This window comes from Acanthopagrus latus, chromosome 4, assembly GCF_904848185.1.
Source record: "Acanthopagrus latus isolate v.2019 chromosome 4, fAcaLat1.1, whole genome shotgun sequence".
Lineage (NCBI taxonomy): Eukaryota > Metazoa > Chordata > Actinopteri > Spariformes > Sparidae > Acanthopagrus > Acanthopagrus latus.
In genome coordinates this window covers 19,005,705-19,023,024 of record NC_051042.1, presented here as the reverse complement: position 1 = coordinate 19,023,024, position 17,320 = coordinate 19,005,705, and the positions used below count along the sequence as shown (strand labels likewise).

The following is a 17,320-nucleotide window of genomic DNA, read 5'->3' as shown; positions in this document are numbered from 1 at the left end:
AGATCCTGAAAAGGTCAAGAAACATGCCTTATAACCACCTTAAAGTTCCTCGATATGTTTTGGGACTAAGAAAAATACGCTGCCTTCGGATAATAATAAGGTTGGACAAACGAGGGGGAGAACACACGAGTTGTAGCTAAAAATAAGTTTGATATAGACAAACTAAATACAATGCAGCTAACGAAGGGGGAAGAGAGAGAGAACGACTGTCTGGCTCCGGCAGACCAGGTGAGCTGATTCTCCCTGATGACCTCACGCCACCCCTCACGCTTCAGCAGGGAGAGGCTTGATGACGAGGTCGACTGAAGAAAGTTCAATAAGCTTCTCACCAATTCTTAACAGCACATCGATTCATTTTTCCTCAGTGAAGAACTCACAATCCCCGAATATGTAAGTATCCGACTGATCACCAGGTGTCTCCAGAAGTCCATTTCTCGACATCCATTCTGTGGAGCGGTTTCTGTTTGAGTACCAAGGGGCCAGATTTGTACATTTCCTGTGTCTGAATTGTGAAGGTCACAGTTTAAATGTATTAAATACTTGCTTTTTAGTTTTTAAGTTTTAAAGTTTTATTAGTTCTGACAATTGAAATAGAATCATTGTGTACACAAAGGTGTGGGATAAAAACAGGAAAATGCTAATTTTCTTATGAGAGGAGGGCTGCCAGTCTGGCTCTCCTAAATTCCCTCTGGGCTCAAACTTTTTAATGAAATGAGTTTTTTCTGTGCCGATTGGTGAAATGAGCAAGGGGCCCCGATGGTTTAGTTAAAGGGGGCCACATTCTGCCTGCAGAAAAGGTCTGTCGAACAAACAACTTGTCCAAAATTTTCACGGAGACAAACCTCATGTCATGAAAGTGAGAACAGTCCTCTAGTCTCAAAATGTGTTCATTCACTCATCAACACACTTCCTTGAGCTTTAAGAGATATAAAACTCTGAACTCTTATATCAGACACGATTCAACAAAACAAACATGGGTGTAAAGAAGATAAATGACGAATATAACAAGCACAAATGAATCAGAATCAGCTCAGAATAATCACACATAGTGTAAAGAGAGCAGGGTGATGTACCACGTGTGACCACCAGGTGTCGCCCGACACCAACAAATGACAGGAGCACACGCTGATCTCTTTTCTCTTCTCTCTTTTGTCCTCTAACAACACACCTCACATCTCCACACCTGAAACTACTCATATCGCTATCATTATTATGATGTTATACTATTTTCAATTCTTATTAACTGGATTATATTAGTGGCTTTTAGCCTTTTATTTTTTGGGGGGCTTCAAAATCCTGTCTCAAGGTATCAGATGTGTCTTTGATTAAAATGTTAAATGTTGAAAAGAAAAATCCTTCCAGAATTGTGTTCACGCCTCTGTGGGGAAGATGTGGTGGGTGGGAGGGCGTTGGGTGGGGGGTGGAAATATGGGAGATGCTTAAATAATTGATGGATTCCTACGATGAGGAGGAGAGAGGAGCTCGTTGGAGGGGGAATCCACTCCTGCTCATTTGGTTTCCATAGCACCGCCCTCGGGAGACCTGCAGCTCTCATACTTGGGCTTCACTGCGCCTGGTTTTGTGTTTATTCCACACTTTTGAGCATTAATAAATAAATAAACACATGCAAACGAATACATTTTTTTAAAAAAAGATCACATAATTCAGACTACGACATAATGTAAAACCCTGTCCTCCCCTTTTCCTCCTCCTCCTTCATATGTTTTTATTAAACCACCAACAGAATCAGATTCGTGTGCGTATGTGTGTGTGTGTTTGTGTGTGTGTGTGTGTGTATTCTCATGTTTTATGTCGACTCCCGGCCTCCCAGTGAGTCGTGCGGAGCAGCTGGCCAGATGTTGCTGGACGCGGAGCTGCCGTCGCTGACCTCGGTGCTGAAACGCGACGTCAGATGAACCTGCGCTCACCACCACAGGAGACGCGATCCAGCCCCGCTCGATTCACCGAAGCCGCTCCAAACACACACACACACACGCACACACACTCACACACACACACACACACACAAAAACGCGCACTCCCGCTCCCTAAACTTTCAGGTTTGGGTTTTTTTCCCGTCCTGTTTATCCCCCTCCACTAATCCTTCCTATTCAATCGTCCTCTCTCTCTCTCTCTTTTTTTTTTTCTTCCTGCGCTGCTCCACGACGCCGGCCGTCGATTTCACCCCCTCCGCGTTAGTTTCCGTCGTGATGGCACTCGGCGCGGCTACTGTACGCCAGGCGGGAGATGAGCTGGGGGTGGACGAAGGCGCACAGCTCGTTTGAGTCTTTTATTTTTTCTACGCGGAGGTGTTTTCGTTTCCAGAATCTTTGATTGTGAAAAGTAGGCGCGGTTTTGTTTTGTTTTTTGATTTTTTTTTTTGTTGTTGTTAATTTATTATTATTTTTTTTCCTGGGACCGTCGCCTCCCCTGGACCGTAGATTCTGTCATAACTTGGTTTGTTGTTTTTCCTCTCAGCCGCTGCAGTCGGCCATCCTGCGCTGTGTAACATGAAGATCGAGCATTAAAGATAATCTCGAGAAACAAGGCCGACGCGTAGAAACTGGATATGGAGGCGGTGAAGATGAGAGCCACGGCGGGGGTGAAAGAATTTGCGGGGAAGGCCCTAGGTCATATGCACAGGTAAGGACACGCTTTATTTATTTATTTATCTATTTATGTGTTTGCCAATTGCCTCGTGTGGAAGTGTGACTGTGATGAATGGTCACCCGAAATTGAGCTACAACTTAAACAGGGATGATAGTCACGCCTCTGGATGGGAGAGGAAAATTATGCAATCAAATGTGTGTGTGTGTGTGTGTGTGTGTGTGTTGTCAGTCCGTCCTGATGCGGGGCCTGTGCGTGAATCTCATTAAACGGGACGTGCAGGCCCCCCACGCGCGTTTTTTTTTTTTTTTTTTTTTGAGGGGTGTGGGTTCATTCATAATTGATATAACGCATTGTATCATATTATCTTTAAAAGCAGTGACGCACGCGTCAGGGTGAACGTGCGGAATCAAATCAAACGCGTCGCCTCGAACATGGGGTTTCCTTGAGAGGTGGTGGTGATGGTGTCTGCACCTGCGATCGAATAAAGACGCATGTCTGCTATCTAGAGATGGATCCCTCGTGAATCTATCCGTCATGTGTTTTTGTGCGCAGTTATTTCCGATCTGAGAGAGAAATCCAATAAAAAAAAAAAGAAACAAAAAAGAAAAAACAAAACGAAAAACGAATGCGCATGTATCGCTGATGAGCTCAAGTTTGGTTTCCGATTATCCCCCCCCCCAAAAAAGAAACTGCAATCCATACATAAATATGTATTCATTGTATATATTTTTTAATTGGCTGCTGTTGAGCTGTTTGTTTGTTTGTTTGTTTGTTTTCTCAATTTGGATCATTTTTTTTGCACGCTGGATTTGGACACTCTGTTGTAGCTGTGGCTCTCCTGGAGGGGTCCGAGGAATGCCCACAGACGTGTTTCTGTCTGGAGGCTGGAGATGCTGCTCGGTCCCGTGAATGCTAATGAGTGTGAAAGCGAGCTGGGCTGCTGCTGCAATGCGGTACAGTCAGGGACACCAGCTCCACGGGTCCCACTGAATTATTACGTTCTTATCTTTTCCTCTCAAGAGGAAAACCAGGTGGATACATGTGTTTAAAAGGTGATGCCCATAATGTCTCACAGCTAGATGTGACGCTCCTTCAGCCTGACAGAGAGACTGATCTCCAGTGTGGAGGCCTCACACGTGTACAGATGGTTGGTTCTGGTGGTTGTGCATGACTCTCCTCCTTCATGTTCTTGACTGAAGTGACATGAAATCTCAGACAGGCACGCAAACCTCCCAAAACCTCCCACCCAGCACCCAGCCCAGAATTAATCCCTCATCCGGAAACAGAAAAAAAAACAAATAATAAAAAAAAACGGGCCTAATAAAATATGATGTGAAATATGATGTGAAATATTTCACATTTAAAGGTGCAATTTGTAGGAAAATGCGATTTCTGACTCTTATTCTCAACTCCTGAAATAATGACGCTTTGGGAAGGCGGCCTGTAGTTCCAAAGCGTCATTATTAGACGATTTGGGTATGAGGCCCAAGTATCAACTTTATCATACAGACAGCACCTTTGACGAGACATTTTAGATATTTTCAGTGTTGGTGTTTCCTTAGGCACACTTGCTATAGACACTGTCTTCCCCCCTGGCTGTTGTTAACAGGGTGATGGAGAAGAGGCAGAAGACGGGCGAGGTGATCGAGCTGACGGAGGACGGGCGGCCCCGGGAGGCCGCGGAGAAGAAGCCCCCGCTGTGCGACTGCAACTGCTGCGGTCTGCCCCGCCGCTACATCATCGCCATCCTGAGCGGCCTGGGCTTCTGCATCTCCTTCGGCATCCGGTGCAACCTGGGCGTGGCCATAGTGGGCATGGTCAACAACAGCACCATCCACCAGAACGGCAAGATCATCATCAAGGAGGTGTGGCAGCCGGCAGCGAGCTCTCCTGACGTAGAAACACACGTAGGCTGCATGCCTCCAGACACGAGGCAGCTGCTCGGAGTTATAGGGGAGGGAAAAAGAAAAGAAGAGGGAGGAGGTGGAGGGGAAACTACGGCAGAACACACGAGGCCTGCTGTTATATTATAGGCCATAAAACCACCTCCTAAATGTTAAACTGCCCCCAGTGATTGTGCCCGAAGAGCTTCTGCCAAATGAAGGCTGATATTTGTGTGTAAGAATCCTTTAAATAGGCGTGGGGTATTTTTAACACATGCCTACATTATTAATGTGTCATAAATGTGACCCTGCTTCACGTCAGCTCGTTTTTATAGTCTCTAAAATGTGGATCACAGGATGAAATTTTAATAAGATCGAATGCGTCCCTGTGTAAAAGCTGAATCGTGCAGAAACGCACGACAAAAAGAAAAACAAAAAACGTCACACTGTCACGTTATTTTAAAATTGAATTCCCTTGAAAGCACCTGTTTGCATAAAAATGCAAGAGGTGCGAAATTAAAAGCCAGGTGTATCTTTTAAAGCAGGTTATGTCTCAATATGTGAATTCACGATATATTTAGGTAATTGGTGATTGGTTCATTTATATTCATGTTTCTGTGTTGAGACGGAATAATCGTAGAATAGCTACATCAAATAACATAAGAAGAAGAGGAGGAGGAAGAGGAGGAGGAGGAAGAAGAAGAAGATCAAATCATGTTCTTGTTAGTTTTTCCTCTGACAGTGCAGGCCAGATGAATGATTTTGGTGAGGAGATCGAAATGAACCAATAAAGGCAGCAGGCCTTTAATAAACAGGCCAATCCATCCGAACAATAAATGTTTTTGTTTTTTTTGTTTCCTAAATGATCGCCACAAAATGAAGCAGCAGCCTGCTGCAGCAGAGGTCCTCTGACAATATCTTATCTTTTATTTTATTTCTTATTTTTATTTTATGGATTTAAACGGCTTTGTCTTCCAGAAAGCCAAGTTCAACTGGGATCCGGAGACGGTGGGGCTGATCCACGGCTCTTTCTTCTGGGGCTACATCGTGACGCAAATCCCTGGGGGATACATCTCCTCCAGGCTGGCAGCGAACAGGTAGGCGGCCCCTCCACCTGAGGCACCACTGATACAGCACAGCCACTGGATTGGCTGATGAAGCAGTATGATTTCATTCTCTCTATATATAGGCCTATGCATTATTTTTATTATCATGGCCGGTTGAACGAAATGACTGAACAGCTGGTGTGACCCTCTGTCTTCATTGTTATTTAAGGGGGAAAAAAAAACATAAAAAAATAACAAAATAAAGCCCAGGAAGGAGACGAAAATGATCACGTGGTTACTGGAACAAACCAAACCACACGCAACCTCAGTGTAAAAAAAAAAAAAAAAAAAAATTAAAAATAAATAAATAAATAAATACATACATACATACATACATAATAATAATCGTTGTCTGAATTGCGACTCGGATGAACAGTTCCCATTATAGGCGGAGTATCTGTGCCTAAGTGGCGCAGACGGTCTGGAGGGATGCAGGGCTGCAGGCGGCGCGCCGGGCTGGCAGGCCTGCAGCTCCCGGTGTCAGGGCTCCCTGCCACCTGTTAATGAGCTCCCGGGGGGAGCCGGGTCTAATCCGCCGCTCTCTCAGGGCACCGAGACCAGACCTGTCCTGTCGCCAAAGGCTTTACCTCGCACGGAGCTGTGATATTAATACGCACATTTTAAGGGGATGAAATGCCGAATGTTTATTGTCTGCCATGAATACTGAGTGCTGATGTCATCGTCAGCTAAACAGTAGAGGCCAAACAATACTGTAACATTAGGCTGCTTAATAATAACAACAGTAATACTGATAATAATAATAATGGAGCCAGAAGAACCGTGTATAAATATAGCTTCCTGATTTTCTTGTAGGCCCGTCTCCTTTATTAAAAAATGTTTATATTCGTGGTTTGTCTCTTCCTCGTCCTTTTGATTGACACGCGGATGTAATCAAATCAATTGGTCTCGTGCCGAACAGTGGTCTCAACCGGATTAGGGTTTGCCCCCCGCGTGCAGATGAGAGGGGCGGGAGAACGTGACCGAAATGACAAATTGGCTCGGTGTTTATGGACGGCCTGGTCCTCCCGCCTCAGCTGCTGCCTCACCGTGAGGAAAAGACAAATAGGATTTAAATATAATGACGTTCTTCTTCTTTCATCCACGCGAAAATGAAGACGCTGTGAGCTGTATAATGATGTTCCAGAATTAAGCGTCAAATGAAAACGTCATTCGTAACGAAAAAAGAAAAAAACATTTCCTGACTAGTGCCGATGTCGAAGTTGTTGCTAAGCGACACCTACGCATCGATGCGACTGTGAACGGGGCGTGGCCGCTCGGAATGTTTAGCTCACTGACGTCAGAAGACCGAACGTGGCGCAAGGCCAATCAGAACAGAGGACACAAGGCGTCCATGTGCGATGAGCTCGGTTTAAATTCGTGACAGATTTCTCTTTTTTCTCCAGAAGGGGAAAGAGAAGGAAGACATTCATGGCCAGATTTAAATCTGTTACGTTTCCTGCATATTTTCAGTGAAATGTGAAGGCTAATTAAAAATCTTTGACCAATAATATTTCATAATTATGTCGTTATAAGACATAAGAATGGGATATTTAATTGTAATATTTCAATGCACAGTTCCTGTTTACAACGTCACAAAGCAACGTTTACAACATAAATAAATTAAAGCTATTCTGGGAAAGAAAATCTTCACTTAGGCCGGATGAGCTCAGGAAATCAGACACATTTTATTGAAAAATAACTACAGTAAAACAATCGTCATAGTTCAATGATGATTAGGTTTTATTGTCAAGGAGCAGGTGCAACAAAACTGAGTCTGGTCCTGGCAAAACGTCGCTCACATTAACACTAAATCTCATATCCTTTCAAGTTCCTCCCACTATTCGATGCCATTATGCCATCTGTCATGTGCTCAGAGCCATTTCATCATTCCTACTGTATGTCATATTTACTCATCCACACGGGACCTAACCACATTTTCATCCCAGGTACCACTGATGCCATTATCTCCCTTCTTTCAAGGTCAAACAACCGTATTCCCAAAATCGTCACTTTTCGGCAAAGCCACCCCGACCTTTAACACACACATGCCTTCACACAATTATTTCCTGCATACAGTTATACAAATAATTGATGAAATGTGATTATTAATTATTATTCATGTACTATTATGTGTTATTGTGTTGTAGTAATCAGTCACACACGCTAAAATATTATAATCCTGTCATTTCCAGGGTGTTTGGTGCAGCCATCGTCCTGACCTCAACTCTCAACATGTTCATCCCCTCGGCCGCCCGGGTCCATTATGGGTGTGTCATTTTTGTGAGGATATTACAAGGCCTGGTGGAGGTAATATCGACAACATGTTTAAATCTTCCCTTGCTTCAGTAAGGATTGTATTGTGTGAGATAAACTGATTTTATTTTTGCTATTAGGAGAACATAAAGGTTACGTAGGTTGCTGTATGTCCGATGTGAGTGTGCGTTACTATGGCCCAGAGTTCTGCAATAACACACCATACAGAGGGCCTGCCTGCAAATTTCACTCCACGAAAAATGACTGAAACGTGAGCTGAGCTGTATTGATCCAGTCCACTACTGCTGAGTGTTTGTGGGATAGTCCAGCTCCTTTTTCTGCTGTCATACTTTATATCCTGTAAACATGTCAGCAAAGGGCCGATACACAGAGGGGATGAGAAGGGAAATGCTGAAAGGCAAAAAAACGGGTCAGTCCTCTGGCTTTGTAGTGAAACATGACACACAGATACACTGTCTGCCTTTTGTATAGTAAGTATTGGCGTGCTGATGAAATTAGTCTGTTGACTGTTGGGTTAAAAACACGGAAAACTGATGCTACAGTTCTAACTATCTGTGTTTTTTGGATAATACATGTTGCAGCACACAGTCATTAAAGTCTAAATGGGAGTTTTGTTGTGTGAATAAAAACGATTTAATATCAAGATCTAATATTTCATCCCTTGAAGGCTGGAGGCTGAGCGCTGCCCTCTTCAGAAAGTCCATGCAGATCGTATTTTTACGCCAACACAGTTTGTTCAAATTAGCGGCTGATGAACATTTAATGGCCGCGGGGCCGCTTCGCTCCATGAACAGCTCATCAGGTCCTCTTTGCTCATGGCCCCGTGCAATTTGTTCCGGTTAATTAAAAGGGTGAGAATGTTAATTTTTGTTAGTTATTATAAGACATATCTGTGGGTCCTTGTTCAGATCTAAAAGGGTATTCCCTTGCAGATTGTGAGTACATCCTAAATGCAAATAATCCAGAGGTACAATGCAAAGGTAAAGCTTTGTTTTGTTCTATTTATGTTGGGATTTTGAATCTATTATTTTACTGGAATAAAGGATCCATCAAAATTGGTGTAAACTAAATGATGCATGTGGCATTTAATCATCTAATTGCACAAACCTGCATATTTATTTTTTTCATCAAGTTGATTGGTTGTATTCAAATCATTCTGCTCGCACACACTACAAGCTCCTGGGATGCAGATGAATGGCTGACAGGGAGCACTGACTGCTCTTATTGCTTGAATATGTATTTCTTAAAGACTTGGTCCGGTTGGCTGCTCACTGTTGCTGCATGTTTCTTTACCATGAATTAATACAGACTCTTTCTGTGCGGTTGCGTTCAGGGAGTAACATACCCAGCATGTCACGGCATCTGGAGTAAGTGGGCTCCTCCGCTGGAAAGGAGTCGTCTGGCCACCATCTCGTTCTGTGGTAATGACTTATTAGTATTGTGTATGACATAAATGAAAACTGATGCATTGTGTGTATCGATTGCGAGGTCTGATCTTCCCCCGTCCGTGTCCGTCAGGCTCGTATGCCGGTGCTGTGATAGCGATGCCTCTGGCCGGAATCCTGGTTCAGTATTCAGGCTGGTCCTCAGTGTTCTACGTCTATGGTAAGATTCATTGACGAGGGCTTGCATGTGTTTTCCGTCTGCAGTGGAGTGGGAGATGAGGTGTGACTCCGTGGCGAAACAATGACAAAACAATGGATAACTGTGTTTTAAAAAAAGTGTTTAAAGCTCCGTAGAAGCTGCAGAGTTTGACAGTGAAAGTCGAATGGATTTTTCTGGGCAGACTGCATATCGATTTCCTCCCTCCTATGTTTGGGTGTGTCAATAAATAACCCCCCATCTCTCTCTCTCTCTCTCTCTCTCTCTCTCTCTCTCTCTCTCTCTCTCTCTCTCTCTCTCTCTGGACTGAATACAGTTAGCTTTCCTGTCTGGCTTTTATTCTCTCAGGCATTTCGGAAAGATCAAGCTGCCAAACACTGTGTGTGTACCGACCTGCTGAGGTCAAAATTAGCTGCAGTGTTACATCTGTGCTGATCTGAAGTCCTGATGTGTATATGATATATGTCCGTGATATGCAGGATGCGTCGGTATCTTCTGGTACATGTTCTGGATCCTTGTGTCTTACGAGAGCCCCGCTGAGCATCCCACCATCACGGATGAGGAGCGCTGCTACATTGAGGAGAGCATTGGAGAGAGTGTCAAGCTATCGGGTCCTGCCGAGGTGAGGCGAGGCCCTCTAGACAAGCAGTATCATTCAGTCCACCTGACACCCGTAGCTTTCAATCAGCCACTTCCATGACCTTTTGTCTTTTTGCCAGAGAGACACAACCAAACTTATTTATCAGTCAAATTAAATCCTTTGTGATGATCCATTCCAGAAATTCAAGACACCCTGGAGGAAGTTCTTCACCTCTATGCCTGTCTATGCAATCATTGTGGCAAACTTCTGCAGGAGCTGGACCTTTTACCTGCTGCTCATTAGCCAGCCTGCATACTTCGAGGAGGTGTTTGGCTTCGAGATAAGCAAGGTGAGTTAGTGGACAAGTGACAAACGTGGAGCATGAATTGTTTGATCAATACACGATAGATGTTTCAGAGCTGAGCATGTAACACTTTGTAGTTGGCACGAATCATTATCAGAATCGATGACTGGTGGTTCTCTCTCATGAACTGGTGTTTTACGTAATGAGGCAGCATCAGTTCACAAAAGATGTACAAAAAGAAAAAAGGATGTCAAAGTGACGTTAAATAACATTGGTTTAAGAAAATAAGCAACCATTGAATAAGTCATTCATATGGAATTAAATAGATACAATAAATCTAACATCAGGTTTATGCTAACAATGTATCAAAAGGGAGCATCTCTATTAAACACAGGATCTGTTCAAGCCCCTCAAAATTTGGTTTCATATCTTAGTATTAATGACATTAAAGATGCAGAATGTTGTTTTGGGGAAAAAAATCAGAAGAGTTTATGCCTAATCAACCTATTTAAAGAAACTTTCTTTGTTTTCATCACTCAATAAAATTAAATAAAATGCATACTGTATTACTTTGTATATATTTGGCTGACCCTGCCACCTTTCTAGGTCAAAACAGTGTTATGAGAACCATATTTTCCTCTGAGAGCAGCTTGTTGAAAAAAAAAAAAATCTCAGTTTATATTATTAGCTAATTAACTATGCAAATATTAAACTTCTGAGTGTACATTTTTTCTCCAAAACTACAAAGTGCCCCTTTAAATGTTCATGGCTTAAAGATGCAATATATATGAATTTTTGCTGAAAACATTATGAAAAAAAATGTAATTATAACATTATCAATAAAATGTAAATAAATTGTTTTGAAGTTTATCTTCTGTTAAAGAAAATATCTATTGAATTAAGCATGCTAACCAGCTAGCCCTGACCCTACCCGGTCCAACACTCGTGTGCCAGTAGCGTAAACTACAACACGCCACTGGTGCGCCGGGCTCCCAGTCGAGACTACTAGATGTATGTTTGTATGTTTGTTTTGAGTGAGAACGTGACAGCTGGCAAATTCTTATATATTGCACCTTTACCAAGCACCAATTAAAGTAAAAGTGAGGGGGTAACACATCTTTAGTTATTATCTATTAAAGACCCAGTGTTGAAGATTGCAATCAATGAAAATACAAAACGAAAAACAAAAACAGAAAAAGTAGAGGTCCTCTCAAGAGCCAGTGTTTGGTTTAGTTTTCGTAAAAACATGGTGGTGCATAATAGTGGTAAGGTAAAGAAAACTAAAGGATTCTTAGCTTTGGGTAGTTATACATTAATTAATACATAATCATAATTTTTTTATTACTTTGTTTCCCCTAAATACTTCACACTGGACCTTTACGAGATTGATACCCTCTGTTACATTAAATCACTACAGTGCAAATTCCCACAATGAACTGCTAACGGTCCCACAATGCAACAGATCTAAAACTGAGCAGTCAGAGATGTTGTGCTGCAGCTGATTTGATAGATTTTCTGTTTGTGGTTGTAGGTTGGCATACTGTCTGCCCTGCCCCACTTGGTGATGACCATCATTGTGCCCATCGGCGGCCAGCTGGCCGACTACCTGCGCAGCAAGAACATCCTGTCCACTACCAACGTCAGGAAAATCATGAACTGTGGAGGTGAGAAGACTGAGCCGAGGATGAAATATTGTTTTCCACACCTCTCTCGGCACAGTCACAGGGTGTTACTGTCACGGTGTCGGATCCATACTGCTCCGTTTTCAGCCACTCCTCTTTGCCAGATGGGATGAAGGTTTTTATAAAAATCTATCTGTTCAATAGTTACACTCAAGTTGACTCGCTTGATTGTGACTGTGCATTGATTTTATATCCGTCACTTATGTAATTGAGTGCAGACCATGTATCATGCTTAATTCAATTGGCACTGTGATGACCAACAGCCCATGGGCATTGTGTGTGTGTGTGTGTGTGTGACCTGCTGTCTGTCTCTGTTAGGATTTGGCATGGAGGCCACATTGCTGCTGGTGGTCGGATATTCCCACAGTAAAGGGGTGGCCATCTCCTTCCTGGTACTGGCAGTGGGCTTCAGTGGATTTGCTATATCAGGTTAGTAAAACACACTTCCAGCTCAAATGGAATATATACCATATTATACCGTAGTTAAAATGATGCGCTCACTGCAGGGTTGTTTTTAACTTTGCTGGACATAAAGGAATAGTTTGTCTCATTTGGCGAAACACTTATTTGCTGAGCTTTAGATTAAATGATTGATACCATCACATATGTGTATGTTAAATATGAAACTACAGCCAGGAGAGTGTATGCTAGCTTAGCAAGGAATAGCTCTGTCCAAAGATGACAATAATAGCCAGTCAGCACCTCTAAAGCTCACTAGCTAAAGGGGCTCTGTGGAACGTCTGTGTTATTCTGGCCAGTCATTAGCTTATGTTAGGGGACTCCATTTCTAAACTATTGCGAGCTACTGTTGCTCTCTGTTAGTTATGTGCTGAGCAGTATGCCCAGGAGCACTGACAGCCAAGAAGACCTTTGCATCGAGCCAGGCTAGATGTTTCCCTCTGCTCCCAGTCTTTATGCTAAGCTAAGATAATGATCAGTTGTCATGTAGGTTTTCGCCACACTGAGCTTAATTATTATCAGCAGCGTATATGATAAGTCTTCTGTAACATTAGATTTCAGATAATTGTAACACGTTTTCACTGATTTACAGAATGAACCTCTCAGCTCTTTTCAGTCATTCATTCTACAGATCCTTTCAGTGTTTATGTTGAGCTACAGAGGATTCAGAGGTCTGTGACTGTGTGCAAAATCAGTTTCTTGCCTGTTGTTCTTGCGCTTTCTCCTGGATTGATTAATAATTCAGTGCTAGCTGTCTCAGGGGAATTCGCCAGGCAGGCAGTGTGAGGCGGCTCGCGAGGACACTTACTCATTCAGCCAGTCGGATTGGGGGAGGAGGAGGAGGGGGAGGAGGATGTGTAGCGAGTTGCTGCCTATTCCTGCAACAAGATGGTCACCATTTGCACCGCTTTTATTCACAACTGTGTCCCGCCTCTGTCGCTTTTATCACTTTCATACTCACTGGCTCTGTGTTTCCCTCGATTTCACATCAAAGTCTGGCTGTCTGGCCTTGTCATGCTTCACGAAGGGATCAGTGAACAACAAGATTTTCACTTAATGTTTTTTTTTTATCCATCAGGCTTTAATGTCAATCACCTGGACATCGCTCCACGATATGCCAGTATCCTGATGGGTATCTCTAATGGTGTGGGTACCCTGTCTGGGATGGTTTGCCCACTGATTGTCGGCACTATGACGAAGAACAAGGTAAGAACTGACAAGAAGATCCTCTCATTTCATTGTGCAATAACCCAAATTAAGACTTAGATCTGTCAGCAGCACTTTAAGTCAACCTAACCTGCATTTATAAGCAACATATATAATATAATACACTTAATACAAGGCACATTAACATACTATAATACAGCTGTATAACACATATAAGTGCTTATTAATGTTAACACCAACAACTCCTCATGTGACGCATCCATAAGTGGAAGCTTGGGGACAGTATAAGCACATAATGGATGAATGCAGTTGTAGTAATATAAACTGTGTCTTTATAGGAGAGGTTATCATTTCCAGCTACAACTGCATTGTGGTACGCAAACAAAAGTTATTGAATGTTCATATACTACTAATGAAAATGAGGAACATATTACCCGCAGCGATCCCCTAGCAGCAGAGAGGATAAGTGCATCCCTCCATTAAGAGAGCCGGCACTACGTTATGAGACAATGCTGCTTAACTTCACTCATTATTAAAATCTGCCGACTCGATCCGACAGGGTTTAGTCAGGATATAATGTTAATTTATGTTCTGTGGTCTTCTACAAACTCAAACTTAACACAGACACAATTCAGATTCTGGGCTGTTGTAAAACTAAATCTTTAGTTCTGTCTCCTCTATCCTGTCACGTTCACAACCACAGCTTTCAGATTTGCTGCTTAAATGCTGAGGGGGGCGGCTATAGCTCAGCGGGTAGAGCAGGTCGACTAGTGATCAAAAGGTCACTAGTTCAAATCCCAGCTCCGGGCAAGGCTGGGCTGCATGTTGAAGTGTCTTTGAGCAAGATACTGAACCCCACATTGCTCATCAGTGAGGGCCCTGGCGACTTGTCCAGGGAGTACCCTGCCCTCGCCCTGAGACAAAGCTGGGATTGGCTCCAGCAGCAACACCCCGTGACCCCATGGAAAGGGATAAGCGGTTACAGACAATGACATGACATCAGGACATGAAATATCTTTGTATGATCTGTTTGTTGCTAAAGCTGTATTGATTATTTATTGACAGCAACAAAAACCCTTAAAAAAAGCGTTCCTTTTCCTCCTTCTTCCCTGTTCAGACTCGGGAAGAGTGGCAGTATGTGTTCCTGATCGCCTCCATGGTGCATTATGGAGGTGTGATCTTCTACGGGATCTTTGCCTCCGGAGAAAAACAGCCGTGGGCCGACCCGGAACTGACCAGCGAGGAGAAGTGCGGCTTCATAGACGAGGACGAGCTGGCGGAAGAGACGGGCGACATCACTCAAAACTACGGTGCCTTTGGAGCTCCGGCGAAGTCGTACGGTGCCACCACACAGGTGAACGGCGGCTGGGCTTCAGGCTGGGAGAAGACGGAGGAGTACGTCCAAGAGGAAGCACAAGGAGGGGCCTACGGATACAGGCAGGATGAGGGATACTCCTAGACCAAACACACGCCCATCGACCAATGAGTAGACTTATTTTCCTGAGTGTGTGTCAGTTTAGTGATTAAAAAAAAAAAAATCAAAGGAGAAACAAGAAAATCTACAATCCATCGTTGTATTGTTTGCACAAATCCTTAAAAAATAAATCTAAAAAAGTATCAACTTAATGTTAAAATGACTAAAATGTATAAAAATCTAAAGATATTTGATTCATAGAGGTGTAACACATATCGAATTGGCAGTCTGTAAATGTATTAATATGCATATTGATAATAGATATATTTACTTGGAGTGCAATCGTGTGTAAATGTGAACTTTTTCCATCCCATCAGCTGAGGCTTCCCGACCAGAATGAAGCCTGTAGGGTTACATAGAAGCTGCCAACCTCTTATTTATCAAAGTTACAGTACGACGTCCTACAAGCCAGCCATCCCAGTGTATAAATGTCACTGCACAGCATTGTAAAGAGAACCTAGACACTCTGTTGATATAGATTGTACTGTAGCTCTCCTGACTGCACTCAGAGTAGTGTGTTCTTTTAATGCACAATATGACGACTTTTGTTGTCTTATCACCGGCTTCTGTGTGTCTGTGTGTGCGTGTATGTGTGTGTGTGTGTGTGCAAAAGTCCTCAACATGTAAGTGAGCTGGTGTAGAGATTTGAGCGATATATCGACTTGCGGTGACTGTTTGGTTACACGCTCATAAAGGGTAAAAAAAATTGTCCGTTTGCTACATGTGATTCCATTTTGTGCCAGTTGAGCATTTGATGTTTTTTATTTGCTTGTAGCAGCTCGTCACATGTCAGCAGTGTAGTGCAGGACTGAAGCCAGTCTCATTAACATTTTCCACATAAATGTCAAGCCAACAGAAGCCTAGTTGTACCACTGTATCATTAACAGATTTCTCTGAGATAAAACCTATATGACAGATATAACTAGAGAGTGAATATGTATAAGAGTTTATAGATTAAATGTAAGCATTTTAGAAGAGGTGATTCATGACCTTACGAAGGGTCTGTGCACTGCAAACTGACCAAACTCAGTATGAGACTCTTACTATATTAGAATAATATTTAATGGACGGGAAAAAATTATTATTCAAAATAGTGTGAAATAGATATTTACATAATCGAAAGGATAAGTGAAGAATTTCTCTAGAGATCAAATATTTATGACTTCAAAACAACAATCAAAGTTTTGAAAAAGTTTCTATATGTATTATTAAAAAATGGAGTTTTAACATTCAGAGAAGTTCATCTGCTTCATGTGTTGGATCTGATTGATAAACAACTGTAATTGAGAGCAGAAGTCTGTTCCGTTGTGCTTCATGGGACCTTATTGTTGGAAAAGTACTCACAGTTAAGGACAAGTAATTTTTTGTGCCATGAATTACTCATTTGATGTTCCTCAGTTAAAGGGACGATTTTTAACTAAAACGTTGCATCACGAAAGTTGCATAAATTCATAGAGGTAGTCGAACATTGTTTAGTTTTGTGTTAAAATGTTCAGTGACCTGCACCAACACCAACATGGCCGTCACACAGAATAAGCATTTGAAATTGTGAAAATCACATGAAACTGGCCATACTGTAAACTGCAGTTAGGTGAAAGTCTTATATTTAATTTGTTTAGTGACAAAATGCAACTTCCTTTGAGTTAAAAAAATTCTCTTTTAAATTGACAAACATCATATGAGTAATGTAATTCATAGCACAATTCAAACAGGCTAAAAAAAAATGTATTTTCTCTTGCCACTCATTACCATACACATATTTCTCAAATAAGGTCCAATGGGGCTCCATCAGAAGGGATTCAGTAGTTGCTAAACATGGACATGGACATCAAACTTTCCAACCGCACACTGCCCAATTTAAAAGCAGTAAGAAAAGCCGACTGAGAAAATATGTTTTCAGGGCCCTTAAAGCTGAAAGGAGAAGAGTTTAAAATGTGAATGAAGCGAACATTCCTGAACAAGTATTTGAATGTTTACATTTAGATAAGTAAAACAGGAGATCTTAATATGAAGTTAAAGAGATGATACAGCAGCAGGAGCGATCACAAAGAGATGCAGTTTGGACAAACTCCCATTTGTCCATTTCCATTACAGACAAGACATTTTGTGAATTAATGTATAATGTAATGGCTTAACTTGATTTTCGGGAGTCTGATAATGAAAAAGTGTTTTTAGGCTC

General features: G+C 42.3%; 1 protein-coding gene across 2 annotated transcripts; it reads left to right on the top strand.

Annotated features, from left to right (window-relative positions):
* The first annotated feature begins 1,761 nt into the window (after positions 1-1,761).
* Positions 1,762-16,880, top strand: slc17a6b (solute carrier family 17 member 6b). Of its 2 annotated transcripts, XM_037095167.1 has the most exons (13): positions 1,762-2,343; positions 2,479-2,643; positions 4,220-4,475; positions 5,472-5,590; positions 7,792-7,906; positions 9,207-9,294; positions 9,392-9,478; positions 9,955-10,097; positions 10,255-10,404; positions 11,891-12,023; positions 12,360-12,470; positions 13,579-13,706; positions 14,785-15,126. In XM_037095167.1, exons 2-13 carry the CDS (start codon positions 2,570-2,572, stop codon positions 15,124-15,126), a joined length of 1,746 nt encoding a protein of 581 aa, XP_036951062.1. In that variant the 5' UTR covers positions 1,762-2,343; positions 2,479-2,569. The 2 variants fall into 2 exon arrangements, with proteins under 2 accessions (XP_036951062.1, XP_036951063.1); XM_037095168.1 differs by having other exon boundaries at positions 1,762-2,643; positions 14,785-16,880.
* The last annotated feature ends 440 nt before the right edge of the window (positions 16,881-17,320 follow it).

What these genes read in the sequence shown, in the direction of transcription:
- slc17a6b (XM_037095168.1), top strand. Translation starts at nt 2,570, where the DNA reads ATGGAGGCGGTGAAGATGAGAGCCACGGCGGGGGTGAAAGAATTTGCG. An exon ending in TTGGCTTCGAGATAAGCAAG is followed by an intron (nt 10,405 to 11,890) that starts GTGAGTTAGTGG and finishes TTGTGGTTGTAG; the next exon opens with GTTGGCATACTGTCTGCCCT. An exon ending in GCACTATGACGAAGAACAAG is followed by an intron (nt 13,707 to 14,784) that starts GTAAGAACTGAC and finishes TTCCCTGTTCAG; the next exon opens with ACTCGGGAAGAGTGGCAGTA.